General features: G+C 41.4%; 1 protein-coding gene across 1 annotated transcript in view; it reads right to left on the reverse strand.

Annotated features, from left to right (window-relative positions):
• SIAE (sialic acid acetylesterase) overlaps positions 1-23,506 on the reverse strand; it is a 36,305-nt gene extending 12,799 nt beyond the window's left edge. The window contains exons 1-7 of the mRNA XM_037505523.2: positions 23,379-23,506; positions 18,638-18,799; positions 11,237-11,412; positions 4,043-4,181; positions 2,998-3,175; positions 1,458-1,567; positions 805-938 (exon numbers count right to left, since the gene is read on the reverse strand). Coding sequence (XP_037361420.1) covers positions 805-938; positions 1,458-1,567; positions 2,998-3,175; positions 4,043-4,181; positions 11,237-11,412; positions 18,638-18,799; positions 23,379-23,445 — 966 coding nt within the window. The 5' untranslated portion in view covers positions 23,446-23,506. The remainder of the gene's footprint in view (positions 1-804; positions 939-1,457; positions 1,568-2,997; positions 3,176-4,042; positions 4,182-11,236; positions 11,413-18,637; positions 18,800-23,378) is intronic.
• Positions 23,507-23,532: the final 26 nt, after the last annotated feature.

A 23,532-nucleotide genomic window follows, 5' to 3' on the forward strand; every position in this document is an offset into this window, starting at 1 on the left:
ACCTAAAGGATGATGAAAAGTTAGACAGGAAAGTTGAGAAAGACTGTTCCAGGCATACAGCACAGGCAGTGGGCTAGGAATGAGAGCCCACGGTTAGTTCTTGACAGTGGAAGAACACCCCCAAGTCAGGGAGAGCGGGAAGTGGACATTCTCACACAGAGTTGCGGAGAGTATTGATTTATAAAAATTCATAAATCTGTAGAGTGAAACTTAGAGAATATGTTTCCAAGTCTTAAAGAGTCTGCATTTAACCCAGCTACTTCACTTTTGGGAATTTGTCTTATGGAAATAATCAAGTCTGTATGCAATGATTTAGCTGCAAGAAAGATAAACATGCCACAGCTTGCAAAAGCAAAATTTCCTAAGCAACCTAAGTACCTAACTATGGATAACACAGTCAAAAGTCAAAATACTCTTCCATCATTATAAATTGTGTCACAATATGACACAAAGGAAAAAGCAAGATATGGTGTAAGGTATGATGCAGAGCCTATTCCAAAAATACATGAACAGAAAAAGTGCTGATTTCTGGATTGTGGGATTTTAAGTGTTTTGAGCGTCTCTTTTTTTGCTTACCTTTAAATAGTTTTTTAATGGCCATATCATGTTTTTTAATAAGAAAATACATTAGTTATTTGTTGACCTTTTAAAAAGATTTAATTGTACCATCAGTGAGCTCAGATAAATTAAGTCCTACCTCAGCGGGCAGGAGCTGAGAGCAAAGAAAGGAATATGGATTCCCAAGAAGAGCTCTCAACCACACTCTTCCACACTCATGCCCACAAACCTCCTCTCGGCACATACCTGGACAAACCCAAAAGGGAAGTAACGCGCTGTCTGTCCCTGGGAGCCTTGATGGAAAGTCAGGCGCCAGTCGTCAATGAGTTCGGGGAACAGGCAATTGTACAGGTCCCTGTGAAAACCCATATTGGCCTCCCCTAAAAAAAAAAAAAAAAAGCCCAAATTATGAGAGGTATTGGGGTATATCACAAAAACAGCCACACATTACTCTCCAACCCCTATCCATGCCCTTAGTGGGCCTTCCTGCGGTCTCTGACCAGCCTTGTGACTTGCTCGAGCCCATAGTTTCGGCAAGCATGATACAAGCAGAGGCTTGAAAAGTACTTCAGCTTTGGCATTTGTTCCTTCGTGATACACCTGGGAGCCTGAGACTGCTGTGCAATTGATAATAAATCTGAACTAGCTCACTGAATGAGGAAAAGCCACATGAGAAGTGTGGTACCCCAGCATGTAGCCCCCAGTCAACAGACATGAAGGAGAAGCCATCCCAGGTCACCAGCCACCATACCTGCCAAAGGCACATAACAGAACCCAACAGAAATGAGCCGAAGCAACCCATTCAGAGAAACTGCCCTGATAACTTCCAGTTTCTGGGGTGGTTTCTTATGCAGCAAAAATTAACTGATACGGTGGAGCAATAGCATGTGGACACTCACCCTGGTACCAGATCACCCCTTTCAGAGTCATATTATGCAGTGGATGGATCATGGCATTCCAGAGGACAGAGGAAGTATGGGGACCACGTACAGAACTAGATGAAGTGGACCTGAAATCAACAAGAGGCATCAGTATCAGGAGAGAGCTGGCAGCTGCGCGGTGCTGATACCGAACCAAGGGTACACTGCTAATAAAATCGTCACAGAATTAAACTGAACCACTCCAAATTTCACCTCCAGGTTCTCCCCAGGAGACGTGCATCCATCAGCTTTTGTGAGTTACAAGCATGTCATCCCAGTTTCCAGACAAGGCCATCAAAACCAGAGAAGGGGTGTGCTATGAGTCTCCTTTAGCCAATACATGTATTGAACTAGTATTCAGCAGATACTTAGACTTTTTAAAGCATTTTACTTTTATAAGCAATGCCATGGTTACCTTCCATATAGCTTAATTTTTGCATACAAGCTTAATTATTTCCTTCAGATAAATTGCCAGAAATGAAACTCCTGGGTCAAAAGACAAATTTTTTTCCAAAGCTTTGAATGTGTCCCTAAAGTGTCAAATATGTGTACGAATTTACACTTTTAGCAGCTGCACGTAAGAATACTCGCTTCCGCACACTCTTGGGTATTGTCCCGCCCGTGGCCCCAGACGTGGGAAACCTGGCTTTAGATCCCTCCTGCTCTACAGTAGGCCATTCTTCTGTCCAAAGTTGAACATCTTCACTCCCCACAGACAAGCCTTTCCCTAAGCTACACTCAGAGCACAAGTCCACCCTCATGCCAGAATTAATGAGGCAATTTCTGTGAAAGCAGTTTAGATATTGGTAATCTCTGTTAATATTAGTAGCAGGATTTCAATAACTAGCCCTACACTCCCCTCATACCCTAAAAGTATTCTTTCTGATCTAGCTTTTCTAAGTGTGCTTTCAGAATCAGTATGCTAAGGTATTTCTTGGATTACACGTACATTTGTTCTTCCTGTTAGACTGCTTATTCTTGTGGGCAACAGAACACAGGGGCTAAAAGCACAGATGCTGAGGCCAAACTTGGCCACTTACTAGTGGGATCCATGAGCAAGTCACTAAACCTCTCCGAGACTTAGCACCTTCACCCACAGTATGTTTATGGTATTTACACTTCAAGAGAATGTTGTGAGTACAACATAAAGTAATGTACATAATAAAGTACACAACCTATCCGGTACATAGGAAGCTTTCAGTGGCATTACCTATTATTATTATTAAGGAAAAGGATCACAATTGTATGCTGAACTATTCTTAGATGAGTGTAGTGGTGATAACAGTAAAAATAACATATCACCTGTGCATGGAACAGTTATGTATGCTGAATTATTCTTAGATGAGTGTAGTGGTGATAACAGTAAAAATAACATATCACCTGTGCATGGAACAGTTACAGGCATTCACTAAATATCTGGACATTCACATATACCTGACTTTGGAAGGCAGACCATAATACTGGTCTCTCACTGAATTTCCTGGTGAGTTTTCTTCCAGACTGGAGGGTGCTTTCTTACCTTTTCCCAGAGATCCCACAGGTTTTCAGTGTCCTTTCAGATGACCATGCTTCAATGGGTGTCCCACCCCAGGAGGAGGCAATCAGCCCAATGGGATACTGCAGAGTGTCATACAGGTAACGCCCAAAGAGCCAGCACACTGCTGACATGTACTCGAAATTTCCATGGCCCAAGTTCTCTGTTCAGAGAAACAGTTAAAAGAAAGAGTCAAGGAAAAAGGAGATGGATACAAACTGTGGCTATGAGATGGGTCTTGGTGAGGAGGTGGGTCATCCCTTACATTGCTTTTTTTTTTTTTCAAAGATTTATTTATTTATTTATTCATACAAACACTGGGTACAGTCAGAAGCGCGGGAGGGTGAGAGAATTCACCAGAGCCAGAGCGGGGAGCAGAGCAGGCAGAAGGACCGAAGTACACTGCTGAGGAGAGCAGCGGGCAGCAGGAGAGGTCTGTGCGCCATGCGGGACGTTCCTCCGGTGGCCGGGGAGCAGCTGGGGATCGAACCGGCATCTCAGAGGCTGCGGGCAGCTTCACAAACCAGAGCTGCGCCACCAGGGAGGCCCCTAAGACCTCCAAAACATAGGACTTATCATCAGAGTCAAAGCTCTCTGGTAGGGCATGCAGGTTTCTCCATCACTTATGGGTCCTTGAGAATCTAGTACCATTAACACTCCTCCTCAGAAAGAGCCCATAGTAGGGTTAGCCCTAAAAGGATACCAGCTGTGCTCTAACACAGAAATAAAGAAGAGAAGAGAATAGAGCATGGAAGTATTGGAGAGAGATGCTGGCGGAATGGCCTCTGTGGGGGGCAGTGAAGTTGAGGGAGTCATCAGCTCAGAGCAAGATGGAAGGTGCCTGGGGGAATGTTGGGAAGAAATGAGTGAAATGGTCGCCATTGGGAATGGGGCAGAGAGTTACTAAGAAATGAATACAGCAAGGCTTGACTGACAATAAGCAGATCAGAACCAAATTCAGGATAACAGATTCTGCCTAGGACACTAGCCCATTGTAAAAGAGAGGGCACATGGTGCCGACATCACTTACTCGAGGTGGGCTTAGACCAGTCCAAGTCCACCATAGACAGATCCTCCAGCTCCTCCGCTGCCTGAAGGAGAGATACGGAGAAGATGCGGACAGACTGGTAGGCAGCAGTGTCAGACAGCTCCTGTGTAGCATTAAATATCTAGAAAAGAAATGGGAATGTCATTTCCTACACCAGCCTGGTACCTGGTCAACTACCCACTGCCTCTTAGTCAACACCGCCAACCTCCTGAGTGCTTTCTGAGTCTTCAAAATACCAAGATCAAAAGAATAACCAGAACCAATGATGGGCTGGACTAAGTCACCCTGATGCACCTTGACCAACAGAGACCAGGATGAATCGTGGCCCCAGAGAAGCTGAGGCATGTGAAAACTATGACCTCAAGCAGCAAGTCTGTATTGGATGAGAAGAGCTGAGGTCTGGTTTAGACTAAAGGAAGACTGAGTACCAACTGGACCACTGTGGTATTTTGAAAGCATAATACTTCTTAGGACTAAGTATCTGATGACATGAAGCCCTAACAATGACTTCTTTTAAAACTAGAGCCAGACAAGCCTATGGTGAAGTAGACTGGTGTAATTCAGAGCACATAAGAGTATATTCAAAAGAAACACACCCGAGAAACAATTGCTGAACTACTGAAACAAATGGAAATCATCCTCAAAACACCTGTATTCTCACCCAGGCCCTGGCAAAGAAAAGTGTCGGGGGGTGTGGTGATTTGAAAGGTGGCCTTGAGGGTAACTGCTGACAACAGTCCCAAAAGTCAGACAAAGACAAGGATCCACCCGAAGACACATCACTGTTTCTCGAATCCCTTTATAAAACCTCATCAGTTGCCAAGAGAATGACAGGAAGGGCTTCGGGTTTTCTAGGACGAGCATGTGTGCACACCATTTTTTGTTAGTCCTCTTAAACACCAAATGTCTGTGAGCGCTTTCTTTCAACGCTGACTTTTTAGTTGTATTTTTCTTTTCTTAAGAAAAAAAGAATGTATCATAAATGTGTTATTTTTCTTTTTTATTTCTGTGCTTGTTTTCACTTGCCTTCTCTCTATCCCCCTGGACTAGTCCAGTTTTCCCAAAACAAAGGGCTAACAGGAGCATTGGGAAGAAGGGTTATCACTGGCCTTAGGGAACAAGAGCTCCAGCTGAGACAAGCTTGCCCCAGCAAGAGGCACAGGAGGCTGGGACACTTTCCATTGGCCGCTAGCCACAGAGTGCGCAGCTGCCTCGAGTTCCCACCCACCCACCACAGAGAATACAGCTGGCCCTCCAGCCCACAGTGCTAGAGAAAAAGATGAGCAGCCAGAGTGCTCCCACAGAGCATTTCATTGAAATATGCTGCCCCTGGAATTGCCTTTTGGACTTGCCACTGAGCCTGCTGTGGCCAATAAGATGGCCAGATGCGAATGACATGGCTGTCCTGGTCACAATGGGAGGTCCAGCCTGCACTGCGCCCCTGGGCAGCAGCAGCTCCAGCCTGTCAGGGTTACTGGTCTTCCCACGATTAAGACGGAGACTGCATACGGTCTCAGGAAAATTCCAAAGGAAGTCCAGACCCATGTGTTCTGGATCCTGCCTGGCAAGTTGAACGCGAAATAAACATTAAAGAGTAGGAGCAGGAGAATACACTCACAGCACATTCTGGCCGGGAAATTATTTTTCAGTAGCAAGTACCTGTAAAAAGTCGCCTCCCTTGAAATTCAGTTCTGCAGTAAGTACTAAGGATTGTATGTTGCTTCCATGGAAACAGTGGATGAAACGCTTTCATTCTCCCACCCACACCGGCTTCCGCACTGGCTGGGAACTCAAGTGCCTCGTGGCAGCGAGAGGAGGCAGTCTGGGTGAACACGCCACTGCCTTAGATCCATTGCTAACACAGTAGGCAGCTCAAGGTCAAAAGGGCGTGGGTGCCTGGTTCTCTCCTATATAGTTAACGAGCACCCAGAACTGCATCCTAAACACTGGCTGGGAAAAACTCCATTTTCCAACTCACCTTTGTGTATCATGTCAAACAAAACTTGAAAGCCACAGAAAGTGTTAACAAAATTGAGGGTGGGGGGAAATTCTTGCCATATCTGATAACAATTACTCCTACAATTGGTATCCTGGCCCAATATCACCAGGCGTTTTCGGATGGAAGCATTTCCCGGGAGATATTGACAGCAAACTTAGGAATAAAGAGATTTCAGGAAGATTTTCATTTAAATGACACTTGGTTTCCCAGCTGATGAAAGGGGAAGCCTTACTCCATCTGCTAAGATCAAATTTCATCTCATCAAACACCTCAGTGTAATTATTTTTCTACCAACTATTCAAATGAGGATGTAAATGAATACGAAGGTATTTGAAGTCATTAAGGCAGCAGCGGCTGAGAGAGAGCACCACGGCGTCTCCAGGGAGCGACCGGTCACCATCACAGCAGCTGCTCACCAGTGCTCATTTTGTAACCTTTATACCACATTCTTGAATTAATGAAGAAACATCAAGAATCTATTTCCTCAGAGAATCCTGGCATGGGGTCTTCATGAGAGAGCATGAAAGACCCGAGCGTGTGTGTGCATGTGTGTGTGCACGTGTACACACATGCTAAAGAACACAGGGAAACGCGAAAGATCTGGGATTCTGTGAATTATTTCACCCCAACTACAGCACAATACACATATTTTAGAGTTGAGGTAATGACGACAGATAAACCAGTTGCCTGTGAATCGTTCATTGTTAATGTGGTGCCATCCCTTCTCTTCTGAATTTGAACTTCTCCACCGGTGACATACAGTGGGGACTTTGATACCTGGCCTTCCTGTCTGACATTGGCCATCTTCTGAGGCTAACTCTTTGAAATATCCAAATCTTAAGACCTACCCTGACTTAGGAGGCAACAGATGAACATTTAGACTCTTCTCCATTTATAAACATCTCACTCAGTGTTATAAATAACACTCAATTTTAAAATTCCACTTTACCCTAACAACAAGATGGGCACACAATCTGCCATTTCCTTCATTTGAATGTGAAGAGTGGTAGGTTAAAGTGGAAAGATTACCTCCAGAAAAGGCACATGGAGGGAGGGAAGGGGAAAGAAAGACAGACTCTGTTTATGTGTGTGTTTGTGTATGTCTGGGGGTAGGGATTGTGTAGACCATCCTTTTGATGAAAAAATAAAGTTCTAAAGAGTGTCATGAGACTAAAAAACTTGACTTTTAGTAATGTCAGCACCTAAAATGCTGTCTTGCAAACTAAGTGCATGATTTTAAACAAAAAAAAAAATTAAAAATTAACACTTGGTTGTTTCAAATGTTATCATTTTACTATTTCTCTACATCTCAGAGTTTGTAGCCTTGCTGAACACAGAAGATGCTTATGAGTAAATCCTGGGCAAAAAGAATATGTTCACTCTTAATCAAATCAGATTGAGTTTGACAGAAAATGGGACGGGATCCCCTGGCATAGACTACTACTGAGAACCTGACTGGATAGATACAAATAGATCTGGTCCCTGCTTTTCTGTGCAAACAAGAAACTGTAATTAATTGCAAGAAAGTAAAAATCAAAATCAACAAGCAACTATAGACCAGAGATACACTACAGTGGGAGGCAGGGGGAGAAGAGGGATTAGGGTCAGAAAAAGGGGGTGGGAATTGTGTGGGGAATATAACCAAAATGAAAATGCATACATTATGCAAAAACGAAAAATGATTTAAGAATTATATAAAATAAAATAATTCATTAAAAAAAAAACCAATACAAAGTACTGTTTTCCTTGATGAGTTAACAGTAATCTCACTTCTAAACAAAACCATTCTTCTTGTCAGAGATAAAACTTCAATTTTCCTTCATTCACTTATTCTAATAGAGAAACCAGTTAAAATTAAGTCTAATAAACATTTATATTCAAAAGGCTTCCACATAGTTAAATAAGGCAGGAAGCAAGAGTAAATAAAATATTAAAGAAGACATTACAAGAACTTAGTTTTTTTTTTTTAAGAACTTAGATTTTTTAATTAGAAAACAAATGATGAAGTGGATATGTTCAGAGGAGGATCCTTTTAGTAGCATTACTTTATGACCAGTTAAAAAAAAGAAAAAAATAAAGAAAAGCTATAAGGGGTAGAAGCTATAGAAGCAAAACAAGAAATCATAAAGTATGTGAAATGACTCAATGTACAAATGTTTCAGGGAAAGAAGTTTGTGAAGAGCATGGTCTAGTGGTTGAGATTCTTAAATTTCAAATTAAAATATTTCTCAAAGAGGAAAATGTAGATAATGAAAGAAAGGCAGAAAAATAAAAATCAACTCAAGAGGAAATTGAGTCTTAAGGAAAGGAACTAAAGACAATCATCTTTTCAAGTTCTTACTCTATTAAAGGAAACAAAGTCTACAGAACATATTAATTTCAATCACCAACTCAAAGAGTAGATTCCTAAGCTTCTTATTGATATAATGTGCTTCTTTACCTGTAAACTGGGGCTATGATATTGAAGAGATTAAGTCAATATCAATTTCCTGTCTTTATAACTTTCTTTTAAAAATTACAGATATTCCACACTAATTATAGAAAAATCAGAACATATAAATAAGCGAAGAATATACATCCTAATTTCAAATATGCCAAAGAACTTAATACATATTAATCTTCCAATAAAATTTTAAGCTTACAGAATTTATTTATTTTTAATAGAAAAGGTAGGTTTATTGAAATACCCTGCAAGGGAGCAAGGGGCAAGATGGGAGATACATGTCTGCGCCCAGAATTTAAATACCTCTATGAATGTTCTCCCTTACTTTTATTTTTAAATCAGATTGCTTTCACTAAACAAATGAAATGATGCTGATTCTGAGGTTCCAAGAATTAAACTAATCCCTCTCATACCCTATACAGAAATTCACTTTCTGGTCTAGACTGTTATTGTGTTAGAGTTGATACCAATACAAAACCTATCAAAATTCAAAAAGCCATTTCCGCAGAAATGGAAGAGAAATACCTCAAATTTAGGCCATGCAGAAGACCCTGATAGCCAAAACAATCTGGAAAAAGATGAAGTTGGAAGACTCATACTTTGCAACTTGGCTTAAAGCTGTGGACATTAAAACAGTATGTTACTGCCATAAAAGACCTATAAGTCATTGCAACATAACAGAGATCCCAGAAGTAAACCCTCATATATGTGGCCAAATGATTTTTTAAAAAGATTTATTTATTTATGCATACAAGAATTGGGATGTAGGCTAGAGGCATGGGGGTAAGAGGATTTATCAGAGACAGTGGGGAGCAAGAAGAAGAGAATCTTCTGAAATACACTGCTGAGGGGAGCAGTGGGTGAGAGAGGAGAGGCCTGCTGCACCCTGTGGGTTAGCTCCCTGGCCAGGGATCGAACAAACTCATGCTGCCATAGCTTGAGAGGCCCCTATATGGCCAACTGATTTTTGATAAGAGTGCCAAGACCATTCAATGGGGGAAAAGACAGGATTTTTCAGCAAACGGTGCTGGGAAAATCACATTTCCACTTGCTAATGAATGAAGTTAGACCCTAACCTTTGTACAATATATAAAAATTATCTCAAAAAAAAAAAAATCAGAGATCTAAACTTAAGCTAAACTTTAAGACAACATTGGGGAAAATCTTCATGACATTGGATTTGACACAAATTTCATGACTATGACACGGAAAGTATAAACAACAAAATAAAAATAATAAAATAATAAAAATAAGACTTTATCAAAGACTTTATCCAACACAAAATAAGACTTTTGTGTTATCAAAGGACACTTCTCAAGAAAGAAATAAGACAACCTACAGAATGGAGAAAATATTTGTAAATCATGTATCTGACCAGTAACTAATATCTAGATTATATTTTAAAAATTCCTACAATTCAATAACAAAAAATTAAATTCAAAATTGGGCAAAGGTCTTCAATAGATATTTCTCCAAAGAGGATGTGCAAATGGCTAATAAGTACATGAAACAATACTGACCATCATTAGTCATTAGAGAAATGCAAATCAAAACCACAATAAATGCCACGTCACACCTACTCAGATGGCTATAATCCCAAAATGGGATCAAAAAAAGATGCCATTTCACATGTATTAAGATGGCTATACTAAAAAGCACACACACATTAATAAGGATGTAGAGAAACGAGCATCTTTGCATGTTGCTGGTGTCAGCATAAAGTGATAGAACCCAATGGAAAATGGTTTGATGGTTCCTCAAAAGTTAACTACAGAACTGACAGATGACCCACAATTTCACTCACTTGGATATATACTCAAAGAATTGAAAGCAGGGACTAGAACAGATATCTGTAATGGCACCTACATTAGGTATCTAAAATAGGTAGGTAAACTCATTGAGGGAACACATATTACCAGGGGTGGAGGGAAGGGTAAAGGAGGAACTGTTCGATGGGTACAGAGTTTATGTGGGGATGATGAAAAAGTTCTGAGTATAAATAATGGTGCTGGACACTGTATTTAATGCCACTGAATTGTGTACATACCCATGATGAAAATGATAAATATTATTTCACAATCATTTTTACCACAATTTTTTTTAAAAACAAAGTTTCTGAAATACCAGGTGATATACTCCAAGTCATACAAGTAGTAAAAGAAAAGCCCACACTTAGTCTTAATTTTTTTTAAATCTCCATGACAACAGAAAACATATCGCATATTAGCTGCTCAGCAGTAAAACAAAATCTAATTGCCTTGACCCTCTACAGAAATCCATCTTCTAAGATAATCAAAAGGAAGGATAATCTACTTTTGACATGAAATCTCCACTACCATACGATCTCCACTCAGCTTCTTCCTTTAATCCAGAAATGTCAGAAAACAATGCTGGGCACTCAAGAGTACACTGGTTGTAATTAAGCAAGCAGGCTCTGGGGCACAAAACCAGACCATTTCCTGGCTCCATTATTAACTGTGTGACCTTAAGCAGGTAATTTAACTACCGTGGGCCAGTTTCCTCATCTGTGAGATGGGAATAACAGCGCTTGTCCTAAAGGTGCTTAATCAAATTAATTAATACATGAAAGTACTTAGAATAGAACTTGGCCCCTGGTTAAAAACAAAAAAACAGTAGGTTTCTGCTTTCCCATCCTTGCCTTGACCCCTTCCTCCTCTTCTTTTTCTTCTTTATCATCAACATTATTTATTATTCCCAAGATCCTGTAAATTACCTGTGAAACTGTCATCTCCATGTTACTTTGCCCACTGCAAAGCCAGACATCTCCAAATAAGACATCATGAACTTTCAGGGTGGAGTTTTTCCAGCCAAAACTCTGTTGTGCTATCAATTCAAAAGGTCCACCAGGCTTCATAGGATCTAATACCACCATCCAGGCACTTGAGTATGCTGAAATCATAACAAGATTCAGAGGTATTAATCAATCAGTTAATAAATTAAAGTATAGCCCAATCCAGTCATGCATCATACTCCTTTGTGGTTATCCCCATCCTCTGTGATAGAATAAATTCAAGCTACAAAGATTGGAAGACTTCAGACAAGTAAATAGAAACAATGAAAGCAGAAGCATTTCTCTCCTTAATCTGCACCAATCCCTCCTTACTTTTAACTAAAGAAAAACAAATTACCCAGTTATAATCCTAAATGATAATAGACCAAAATATACAGAGATTAAAATTTAAGAGTGTTTAATCCAAAACATTAAATAGTCATTCCTATTATGCTATCCAAATGTCAATGTTAATGGAATAAAACAGATTTATACAGTGCTCCAAACTAGCTTATACTTATCCAACCAAACGTGAGCACAGGTTAGTTAGAGAAAATAATTAATAATCGGAAACCTCCTTTACTAATGGTATCATCCTTGTCATGGATGCCCCAGCCCCTCTCCATGATACTACCAAGGATTGATACCACCTGGCTCTGGGTTTGTCTGTCAATAGTTGGTGAGAGGAGAAACTGACAGGTAAAGAAGTAGCCGGAGGATATAAATTAATCTCTCTGTGAAGATATTTAGGCCTGCCCAATTAATTATTTTCACAGTTATTTCATAAACTTAACGCTTCTCGGACTCAATTAGGGAGATGAAAAGCTATCCAAGACCCTATTTCAGAAATTCAAAGCATATTCCTTAGGAACCACCCCCCTACCACCTTCCTACCTCTCACCCACTCATCCCACCACCACTGCCAACATCATACTCGGAAACTTAAAGAAAATATCTTGAAAATGGTAAAATTATCCCTAGAAGAACCAAACAACATGAACAGAGTTGACAAAAAAAATGAGAGTGAGAAAATAGATTAAATAAATAAAGAAACAATCATTTTAAAATAAACATTCTTGGCATAATGCCAAAGATACAAAATGACTTATAATGTATGTTCATCAGATCAATGTAAATTCAAAGGGAAAAAATGGTAAAAACGAGAAGTGGATCATCCTGAAGTTATTAGACCAACCTATAAAAAGTAATAATTATAAAGATGCTGTCCAAGTGCCTACTACGTGCTAGATACTGTGATAAGCTCTTTCTAATCAGCAAAAGTGAAACAAACCTGACAAGTTTACATGCACTATAGCAGCTCAGCCCAGAAATGAACAATCAGAGCCTCAGGGTTATGTCCAAAGGCCCCAAGGGATCAGGGAAAGGGTAGGTGTTTTTTCCTCTCAAAAGCACAACTGAGCTTGCTCCTCCCATCCCTAAGAGGTCAATGAAGCCCAGGATCAAATGTTCACTATTGTTTTTATAACATCAATAGTCAGACATCAACATATTAAATGTGTAATTCACCTAAAGCAGAAAAATCACTGTTTTGGAAACAGTGGGCAGCTCAGTACAGATGGAGTCGCACAGGTGTGATGTGCTCCGTATGGCTCACACTTCTGAGCAGGCAGACACTGCAATCTGTCCCAATGACAGTCTTGCCAAGGTCTTTCCAGGCTTCTTGTACTGACATCTCTTACTGGAGCTCTGTCCTTCTGCCATCAACATTACTCATTTCTGATGAGCAGAATAACCCCCCAGAAGACCTAGGAAATCACTATATTTTAAGCCTTCTACTACTAAACTATTCCTACTCACTGTTATTAATCAAGTAGTCACACTCAGCCTCAATCCTGACAAAATGGCTGGTGAAGAAAACTACCTTCACTATCACTGTTTCTGAAGTTTTGCTGCCCTAATGCCTATCAGGGGAAGGGGAGACATTTGGACAAAACACGGCAATGCCATCCTTCTACAGCCAGAGACTGAGGTCCCACCAGGGCCTAGAGAGTCTAAGGAAAGCAGACATCAAGACATGGCCTTATTTCCAAGAACTTACTCTCCCAAGGAAACTGTTCAACTTCCTCAAAGACCTTCTTTCTGTGCTAGTCCTCAAGTTCTTTTAGTTTCTAACTCTCTTTATCTCCCACTTGATAAAAGAAAAATTAACTCTGACACAATAATGAGTGTTAAGTGAAATTAACTGCCAGGCAAGGCAAGGTAAATCAAATCCCCTACAAAGAGGTTACTAAGAGTCTACCTCAGAAGCGACTCATTTAAAGCAATGCATACGCACACCTATATGAGGCTATGCAAAGAAGAACAGCCCCTGTGAAGACTGTTTCTCAGACTGAAGGCAAAAGTGAGATTGTACAGGCAAAAGCCACCACATTTCACAAGGAGAATTGATCAGGCCTTGCTTGGGCTGTCGGGTTAGGGTCGGTTGCCTACTGTGGGGCTCACAACAACTGATAAAACCAGCTATAATTTTTAGACACTGTGTTGACCCACCAAGTCCATGACATTGAGTCAAAATAAAATTGAGTCACTGACCACAAAGAGTTGAGCTGCTGAGCCTACTAGGCTTTCTCAGCAAAAACTGCTCTGGTTCCACTTCTCTATAACCACTTACTAACTTGTGACCTCCTTGACCACTTCAGGCCTGGATTTCCTTAAATTCTTATTTGGTCGCATTCAAATCTCTGCTTCCCCAGTTACTCAGTCATGCTGGGTCTCTCCCATGTACATGTACACAGGGGATATATATGATATTAGTAAGCTTTTTTTTGTATTTTTGTTTTTTTTCTTAAAAAACAAAATCTCAGTTTCCTCACATTCATTCTTCTCCCACCTAGGAAGACTCATTTCCTTCCTTCATGATACAGTTATCTGTGTGCTTAGCATGTGCCAGGCACTACATCAAGTAAATGGCAGGAAATAACCCCCAGTCCTGGCTTCTACTGACAAGAAACCCATGGAAACTGACCAGCTTTGTGATTTCATGTCTAAGGGCGAGCATATCTGGTGGTCTATTTCTTACTGTTTTTCTTCTCTTTCTCCATTTCCTCCCCATCTTCCTGACTAACCCCCACCTCAAAATGGGAAGAACAAATAAAAGGAAAAAATCAAAACAATTTGTCTAGAGACATGATTAGTCATAGTGTGCTTTCTTGCCTTTTTTTTCTTTCTGCTATTCACATCAGATGTTAATTATTTTTCAGGTTATTGTGCCAAATTTCAGATACCAAGAAGAGAAAAAAGGAAAAATTCATCCACAACCTTTCCCTTCCCAAAAGGAAAAACCTAAAACTGGGAGAAGCAACTCTGTTCACTTCTGCCTCACAGATATGAGCTCAAATTAGTTCAGGGATTTGTGAAAGTAACTTGGAGATAAAGAACTGTCCGATGTGCCCCTTCCTAATCTACCTCTATTTTATATAAAATCCATCTGCACTGCCAACATCTATGAAAAAAACCTTAAATATTTTTCTATCAATAAAATTGTTGATGCAAATTACTTAATCAGTTGCATGCTAGGGTAGAAACACCCTAAGGTAACCCCCATTAAATCAAGTGTATAATCCCCTCCTTTCAAGTGCAGGCACAATCTGTGATTTGCTTCCAGCCAACAGAAAATGGCAAAGGGGATGCAAAGTCATCCTTATTAGTTACGTTATATGAAAAAGACTAAGGAATTCTGCAGGTGTAATTAAAGGCTCTAACTAATTAGCCATAATAAAGGGAGATGATCCTTGGAGGGCCTGACCTAGTAAGGGAAACCTTTTAGGAGAGTGCAAAGATTTGATTAAAGAAGGTCAGAGATTTGAAGCGGCAGAGATGGTACCATGAGCTCTAGAGGCACAAGGAAGGATCTGGCAGGAACCCAAGGGAGCCTGAAAAAGGATCATTCCCTAGTCAAGCCGCAAGATGAGAAATCAACTCAGCCTTGATTTTGGCCTTGTGAGATCCAAGTGAGAAACCAGCTTAGTGATAGCCAGGCTTCAGACCTACAGGAATTGTGAGACAGTAAAAGCTTATTGTTTTAAACACCTGAGTTTGTGGAGACTTATCTAGCATTGCAAATCAGGCATGGTGGGCAGGGCAGAGGGAGGATAACTAAAAATAACGCATAACAACATTTTTTTATAACTAAAAATCAGTGTGCATGCTAACACTGCAATCAGGAGTTTTATTTTTCTAAGTGGTTTCATATTTTCATATTTTTCTAGGTTAGAGTAAATAAATTTACTTCAATCCTGACAACAAATATTCCCAATCATCCTCAGGTTTTAATTTTCCCAATGTGTGTAGGTATGCTGGACAAAAACCTCTAAGTTGTTAAATTCTACTATGTTATGGGCATCTAAGTGATTATAGGTGATAAGTTAAATGTTTACAGAGGTAGACAGAGTTGAAAAATGAGATAATTTGGCTGAAAAATCCCAGAGGCCTCATCAACACTTAAAATAGAAGTCAACCCTTCAATAGTTCCTGCAGTATCTCCTTTGAGAAATAGTTTTTTATTCTTCCCTGTGAATTTCTTACATGTGCGCTGCCTCTATTCCAAAAAGCACTTCATTCATTTTGTTTCATGGGCAGGACCAAGCAAGATGCCCATTGCAGTGCAGGTGTAGATCTATATAAACTGATATACCTTTCATCTCTACCAAGCAGAGGTGGAAAATCTAGTAATAGACCTCCCCCCACCACCACCGGTGACAACCACCCCCCTATTCATAAAATTGAACTTAAGGCAAGTAAACAGGTTCACTATCATTGTAAAGGAAAAGATGCTCATTCCCTAATTATTATCTTTTTTTCCTTCTCATCATCTCCACCTACCCTGTCTCACCTCTGGCCACTCCAAATGTTAGTCCTGAAACAGGCATGGTGGGCGGGGCAGAGGGAGGATAACTAAAAATAATGCATAACAACATTTTTTGTAACTGAAGTGCTCCGTAGTATTACATGCTTTCTGTACCTATCTCTCCAGTACTGAGTAGGCACTATCTTCCACTTTTTGGTAATGTCATTTATTAGCATCTAGGGAATCCTATTTCTTATTTTTAAATATCAGCAATTCTTTGGGTTTTTTAATTGACATCATTTACTGATAGTACCACTATTTCTACTCTGTGCTATTCATTTCTAAGATGGACACAGAAAGAAAGCACTGTTAATCTCTTGAATTCTTCATCTTCAGTATATCCTGTAAGTCACTGACAGTATTCAAATCAAACAGAACAATCTCTCATTGACTTAAACTTCCCTTTCAAGGCTCTTGGTTTCACCCAAAAAAAGTCTTACCTTAAAAAGCCTTAAAGGGAGGACTTCCTGGTGGCACAGGGGCTACAGACAGTGCTATCAAGCTACTGCCAGCCACAACAGCACGAGTTTGATACCCGGCCAGGGAGCTAAGCCACATGGCACAGCAGACCTCTCCTGTTTCACCCACTGCTCCCCTCAGCAGTGCATTTCAGTACATCTGCCTGTTCTGCAACCTACTCTCTCTCCTGCAAATCCTCTCATTCCCTACCTCCCCCCACCTCTGCCTTACACCCCAGTTCTTGTATCCAAGAACTAGAACCTTGCCTCTATGCCTGGTACATAGTTTTTAAAAATGTTTATTGAATAGAAATGAATTCTAAAAAGGCCACACCAGGGTCTGCAACCCTCTGTTTTGGACATCAGTGCTACATATTCACAAAATTAATTTGGCAATCTTTAGTAGTATCAGTGCCCAATAAAATGTCTGTGAACTTCCCTGCCACATAGGAACATTCACGTCAGTCACTGCACAAACCAACAACTTCCACATTAGCTCAGCTGCCCCCAGTGCAGGCTCCTTACCTGTCTAACTCTCACCTCTACATTCTGGGGCCATCCATCTACCTCTAACTATCAGATCTGCACTTGACCCAGCCTTCAGTCCACCCTCCTGTATCCAGTAACTTCCAATTTTGCTATTCACACACTATCTTATACATCTTTACCTCTGCTGGATAAAAAAGGATCTCTCTGTTCATAAAGGCTGCTAATTTTCATCTTTTTGAGCAGCCTCACAGCCACTACCTTGAGTCTAATCTTCTGTGTCTACTGCATGAACATCAAATAGCCCACTAACAGATCCCACCACCTCTAACCTCCAGTCCCTCCAATCCTGGTCCCTCTTTCACAGTGCTGCCAGAGCCATCTTTTTAAAATGCAAATCTGATTGTGTTATTTTGCTCCTGGAAATCCATCTATCCAAAAGAGAATACACTCCCTAGCAATGACAAACAATCCTCCCTACATTTCCTGTCCTCCACCACTAGTCACGAATCTCATTGTTCCAGACAAGCCAACCTGCTGCCACTTCTCCACTGACCCATGCCCATTCGTGCCTCCAGGCCTTTGCCCAGGCTATTCCCTCTGTCTGGTTTGTCCTGGTCATCCTTAAAGAGGAGCCTTAGACTAAGATCCCTCCTAAGCACTCCCACCACTCCCCATACTTCCCCTGTGTAGCTAATTGGATTGTGGCACTAATCACACTTAATTCTTAAAGCTTGTTATCTTTCTGTCTCCACCAGCTATAAGCTTCATTAGGGGAGAGACCACATCTATTTTGCTCATCATTGTATCACTGGTACCTATCACAACATCTGGAACATAGTAGGCATTCAATAAATATTGGAGAGACTGATGAAGTAGATCATAACAATGGTAACCATAACAACAGCTAACACTCAGTACTTAGTGTGTGCCAGGCCCTGCTCTAAGTTCTTTACATGTGCTAATTCATTTAGTCTTCACAAGAATCCCCAAAACTTTTATCATCTACAACACGGAGATGTTAACTAACATGTACAAGGTGATTTAACGTTGAGCGTTGGGAGTCAGAACCTGAACCGGACAATAAATTGCACAGGTAGGCTCTTAACCACTCCTCCACACCGCCTCGGCTTTATATATGATGCAGCTCAAATGTTGCCTTCTGTGGAAACTTTTCCCACGCCAGCCAATCTGAGTTAAATGTTTGTCTTCTGTACTTCACACACCACATATACCTTCCTTGTAGCATTTATCACACTGCAACATATGTAACTTAACAGTCACAATATAATAGATTTGGTGTCTATTCCCATTATTTCTGAGCTCTTGAGCACAGGGACTTTGACTTGGTCTTATTTTCCTTTATACAGCCACAGTGCATAGCACAGGTATATATGCAAATCACTGCTATGGATGGATGGATGGATGGATGGAAGGATGGATGACCTAAGTTACAGCACAAGCATTCATTTTCAGATAATCCAGCAGATGGCAGAAGACGACAAAAGCTGAAGAGAGGATGGGCTGCCTTACCATTTACTCTGGTCACTTTGCTCATGATGGCTTCTTGATCCTGGCCCAGGGTCACTTTCACCATGGCTCCAGGCATGCCATAACCCCAAATCACTGCCCCTGCAGGCTCCTTCTGCAGCACCATGTAGTTACTGATGTATGATGCAAAGCGAAAACCAGCACCTACAAAATTTAGCAAACACTTAGAAGAGCATCACTGAGGGGATTCATGGGTTTATAACTCGTTAAACAGCAAAGAACATACAGTCTTTAAACAGGAGAATCTGCACAGACCCAGATCTTTAACTCTTCTAATACGAGATCTATTCCTCTGAACGAGCTAAGCGAAGTAAAAAGAATGATTTCCAAAAAATGCACCAAGATGACCAACAAGGAAAACACAAAGATTCCAGGGTAACCAAGTGCCACAAGCTACCCCTTCAGTACCCTTGATCTTCCTATGCTCTCAAACCTGGCCCTCAATCTGCACTCTATCCTCCCTCAGCTCAATGAAATTCTCCTTTTAGGCACCCCACAAATGACATTTATGAGAAAAATTAACCACTTCCTTCCTCTATTTTTCAGTATACCACACCCACTCCTCATAGAAATAAAGAAGCCTGCCCCTCTCCCACATAGCCTTCTCCAGTCTTTCTCCTCCACTCTGTGGCTCCCCTGTCTCATCCAATCAGTGTCAATTTCCCTCAAATAATGCCCCTTATTGTGGCTTTTTGACAATTCAATGAAAATTCTAAACAAGCACTTATAAATATCTGCAACAAATCCACTAAAGTAAATTCAGATAAATTAAGATGCAAAAAAGAAGGCCAAAATGTTTGAACAAAGGTCTTTCCAAGCCCTTTCACCCATTTCACAAACTAAAGTACAGAAAAAGAACAAGAGAAGAGCCCTTAAAACTGGATTCTGTTGCAAAGTCACTAATAAGTCTGAATAAGAACTCACTTTAACAAGATGATTCCTATTTTTAACATCCAGCTGATGTGGAAGTATTTTATTAATAACAAGCTTCTATCCAAATTATCTGTGAGTATCTCATCAAAACTTAACAAGGAGAAACAAACAACTTCTTAAGATGTGTCCCAAAAAATCCTAGGAGAAAATAATTACCAAAATTAACATTTTTTTAAAGGGTTTGTAACAAAAATGATAGGCAGGAAAGTGAATCAAAAGTAACAAGGGTGACATATTCCTCCCTGGAAGCTACAAATGATGATAGCACCTGAGGCTATACTTAACCAGGCAGCACAGCTAATGAGTCTCCCACAGACTCAGTGGCCTATTTGTCCTGCACTTTGAATAACAGCCCAGTCCCTGAACATCCTCAGCTCTTACATGAGTTACTGGTTACTGGGATCATGAAAACCTACATGAACCAGGCCTCCCATGCTGGAGATTTACACAGCTACCACAGGCAAAATGCTCTAAAAGACTCTAACCCCCAGAATTGCATAAGTATACTGGCAGCCTGCTGGAGGGAAGGGAAGAGGCATATGTGTGGGAGGGCCTTGTCTTGGATATAGGTGCTTCAAATGGTACAAAAATTGAAACCAAAGGCCTCAGAGTGAAGTAGAGAGAAGGAAGGCCTGGGGTGCTTGGAGTGAAGAGTTGGCTGCCACTTGCATAAGGACCCCTGTAAACAAAAGGAACTACCTCACAGCTTGGGGAGAAATACCTTTCTAAGACAGTCTGTTTTACCTTCACTGATGCTCTTTGTACACATTTTCATTCTGAATTAAAGAACATTACAGGTGCAATGGAGGATTGCTCACATCCTGGGGTATAATAATCATGTTGTTTACTGATTGACAGGCTGAGACCAAGTAAATTAAGTAACTTTTAAAAATAGCGTGCATGTTTTAATTAATTCAACAAATAGGGCCTCCCTGGTGGCGCAGGCAGTAGAGCGCCACACTATGAAGCTGTCCACAGCCTCTGCAGCACAGGTTCGATCCCGGACGGCCGGTGAGAATCCCACATGGCGAAGCAGACCTCTCCTGTCTCGCCTGCTGCTCCCCTCAGCAGTGTATTTCATCAGTCTGCCTGTTCTGTTCCCCGCTCTGGCTCTGGTGAACCCTCTCACCCTCCCGTGCATCTGGTCTGAACCCCGGTTCTTGTATAAATAAATAAATCTTTTTAAAAAATTAATTCAATAAATATTGATGCCTACTATGTGCCAGACACTATTTTAAGCATTGAAGATATAACTGTGAAAGAAAAAGAAAAAACAACAATAGACAAAAGGCCTTGCCAGAGGGAGCTTACATTCTATTAGGGAGCTTATAGTGGCAAGCGCTGTACTAAACACACTTACAGGCACTAAACTTCCTTGTCCTCAAATGACATAGATCATTTATGACAGGAGTAAAATCTGACACCTGATTTCAAAGTTGCACCAGTTTCCATTCTGCCACAATTAGCTAACTGTGTAAATCAAAGAAAAACCATATTCCTTGTCCTTATGATAAAGCTCACATTCTAAGCTGGTAAGAGTAGACAGTGGAACATTACCAAGGAACTGAGAATGGACAAAATTGAAAAACAAGAAGAGCTGGGACTTTTCAGGCCCCATGTTTCCTTCATCTGGGTGTTAGAGTAGAAAAATGGGAACTAGTGTTCTGGGAAGTTAAAAGTAGTCGTTAAAAACAGACAACAAAATTGGTTATCAGTAGTTACTGATGGAAGCTTAGAGTAAAAAAATTTAGATGGAAGGTCTTGCAAGGTCTAAAACCATAATTGGTGGCAGAGAAGAAGAACCAGTTGTTAAACTAGTTAAGGAATGTCCCAGGAATCTAAGGTATGAGTAGAAGGGATTATCACTTACAGAAAACCAACTCAAGCAGATCCCAAATCCAAAAAAAAATCCACAGAGGTATGACTCCCCCACCATGAACACCACAAAAGAACACCCATGTTCTAGCAAAATGCAGCTTCCTGCCAGCCCGTGTCTATGCAGGTACCTCTTTCTTTCCCTTTTCTTTTTCCTAATAAACCTTTAAAATGTAGCTTTGCCTGTTTCTGTCCATGAAAACACCGTTTCCTTGAAAAACTCACGATGTGCCACTAAAGGAGAACTCTGTCAAACTCTTGCTCAGAGGGACCCAAGAACCCCACATACCAAACCCTACATCAGAACCCCATCAGTTATCTCTGGAGAGAAACTGGGAGGAACATCAGGGAGTCTCAACAAAAAAGGCCAGTGTTCTAGTTTTATGGAGAGCCTGTAGTGTTCATTTCATTGTTTTACCGCTACATATATTTTGTCAAATATTAGCTAATAAACTGGAGGGTCAAGGGGACAGTCAGAAGGAAAGATGTCAGGATATAGGATAAAATAAGATGGAGAGAAAAATTTAAAAGTTAATGAAAGAAAAATAGCTAATAAAGATGACGACCCAAAGCAAAGATAAAATAACAATGTTAAGGTTAACTTTTAGGGCCTCCCTGGTGGCACAAGGGGTTAAGACACAACCTATGAAGCTATCTGCAGCCACTGAAGCATGAGTTCGATCCCTGGCCAGGGAGCCACCCACATGGCGCAGCAGACCTCTCCTGACTCACCCACTGCTCCCCTCAGCAAGTGTATTTCAGTCAGTCTGCCTCTTCTGTTCCCCATTCTGTCTCTGGTGAATCCTCTCACCCCTCACACCTCTGGCCTGTACCCCAGATCTTGCATGCATAAATAAATAAATCTTTAAAAAAAAAAAAAGGTTAACTTTTAACAGAAAAACTAATTTGAAAAATGCCCCACATGGTTCTTAACTTCTATCTCATAGGCTGGACTTAAAGGTCATTGATTGGGGATGAGAGGCATGATATAATAGTGCTGCTAGTTTACATTTTTGTTAAATCCTGAAAACCCACTTAGGGGCTGCAGTTTGTCTGAATCTGCATTAATGTGAGGTTCTTTGCCAGAGCTGCAGTCACTTTTCTGCACTCCATTCTCCCACCTCAACTTCCATTTCTCAACAGGGGTCTTTGAGCGCCACTAATGGAGTGATTTGAAGGAAAAAAAGTTGGCCTAGCATTATCACTTTACTTTGCTTGGGTAGGCAGATTCCTCGTCCTGGTTTCTCCGTGGCTGAGACCCAAAGTCCAGTCTGAGGTATTGAAATGACAGAATTCGACCTCCATAAAGTGAGTCAGCGCTTCACCAGGCTATACATACATCTTTTGCCACCACTAGTATCTGGCAGTTGCACCAGAAAGCAAAGCTGAGCCTTAAATACACTGAGCTAGTGAGGGGGCTGTATTTCTTAGCCCTAATCACCACTTAAACTAGAAGAACTGAATTCCCCCAAGGAACCCTGCCTGAAGCAAACCCTCCCCGGGGGGTACCACTGAGGGGGCAGCATTACAATGTTTCAGATGACTCAGTCACCTGTTTCCAAACTATAGCTACCTAGCTTCGCCCCCTCCCCTTCGAGGTCCCAGCAGTGAGTTATTCAAAGACTGAAGGGCCAGGGTCTGGGCAGGTCTGAACCCCCAAACCCGGGTGAAATGAACTCTCCCTTGCGCCCCACGCGCTGCAGCACAACCAAGAAGGAAATGAAAGAAGAAGGCGGCGAGACGCGACTCCCGCCCAGCAGACACCCGCAGCCTGGGTCTGGAGGGGGGAACTCTCTTCCTGGCCGAGATGCCCACCCCGACCTTGAGAGGGGGGCGCGCGTTGGGGGTCCTGAAGAGAAAGTGGGATCTCCGAGCCCGCGCGGCTGCGGGCGGGGGTCTGGCCGGGCCGCCTCACCTGCACTGATTTCGGCCCGCAAGATTAATGGCAGCACCAGCCCAAAGAGAAATCCCGGCGCGTTCATGTTTGCGTGGATCCTTCACCCCAACGCTGGACTCCAGAAGGGGACACTCGGGAGGGGCGGGGCTGGGGCGGGGCCGGGGCGGGGCCT

The sequence above is a fragment of the Talpa occidentalis genome, unplaced genomic scaffold (assembly GCF_014898055.3).
Source record: "Talpa occidentalis isolate TD23 unplaced genomic scaffold, MPIMG_talOcc4v2.1 talOcc4.12, whole genome shotgun sequence".
Lineage (NCBI taxonomy): Eukaryota > Metazoa > Chordata > Mammalia > Eulipotyphla > Talpidae > Talpa > Talpa occidentalis.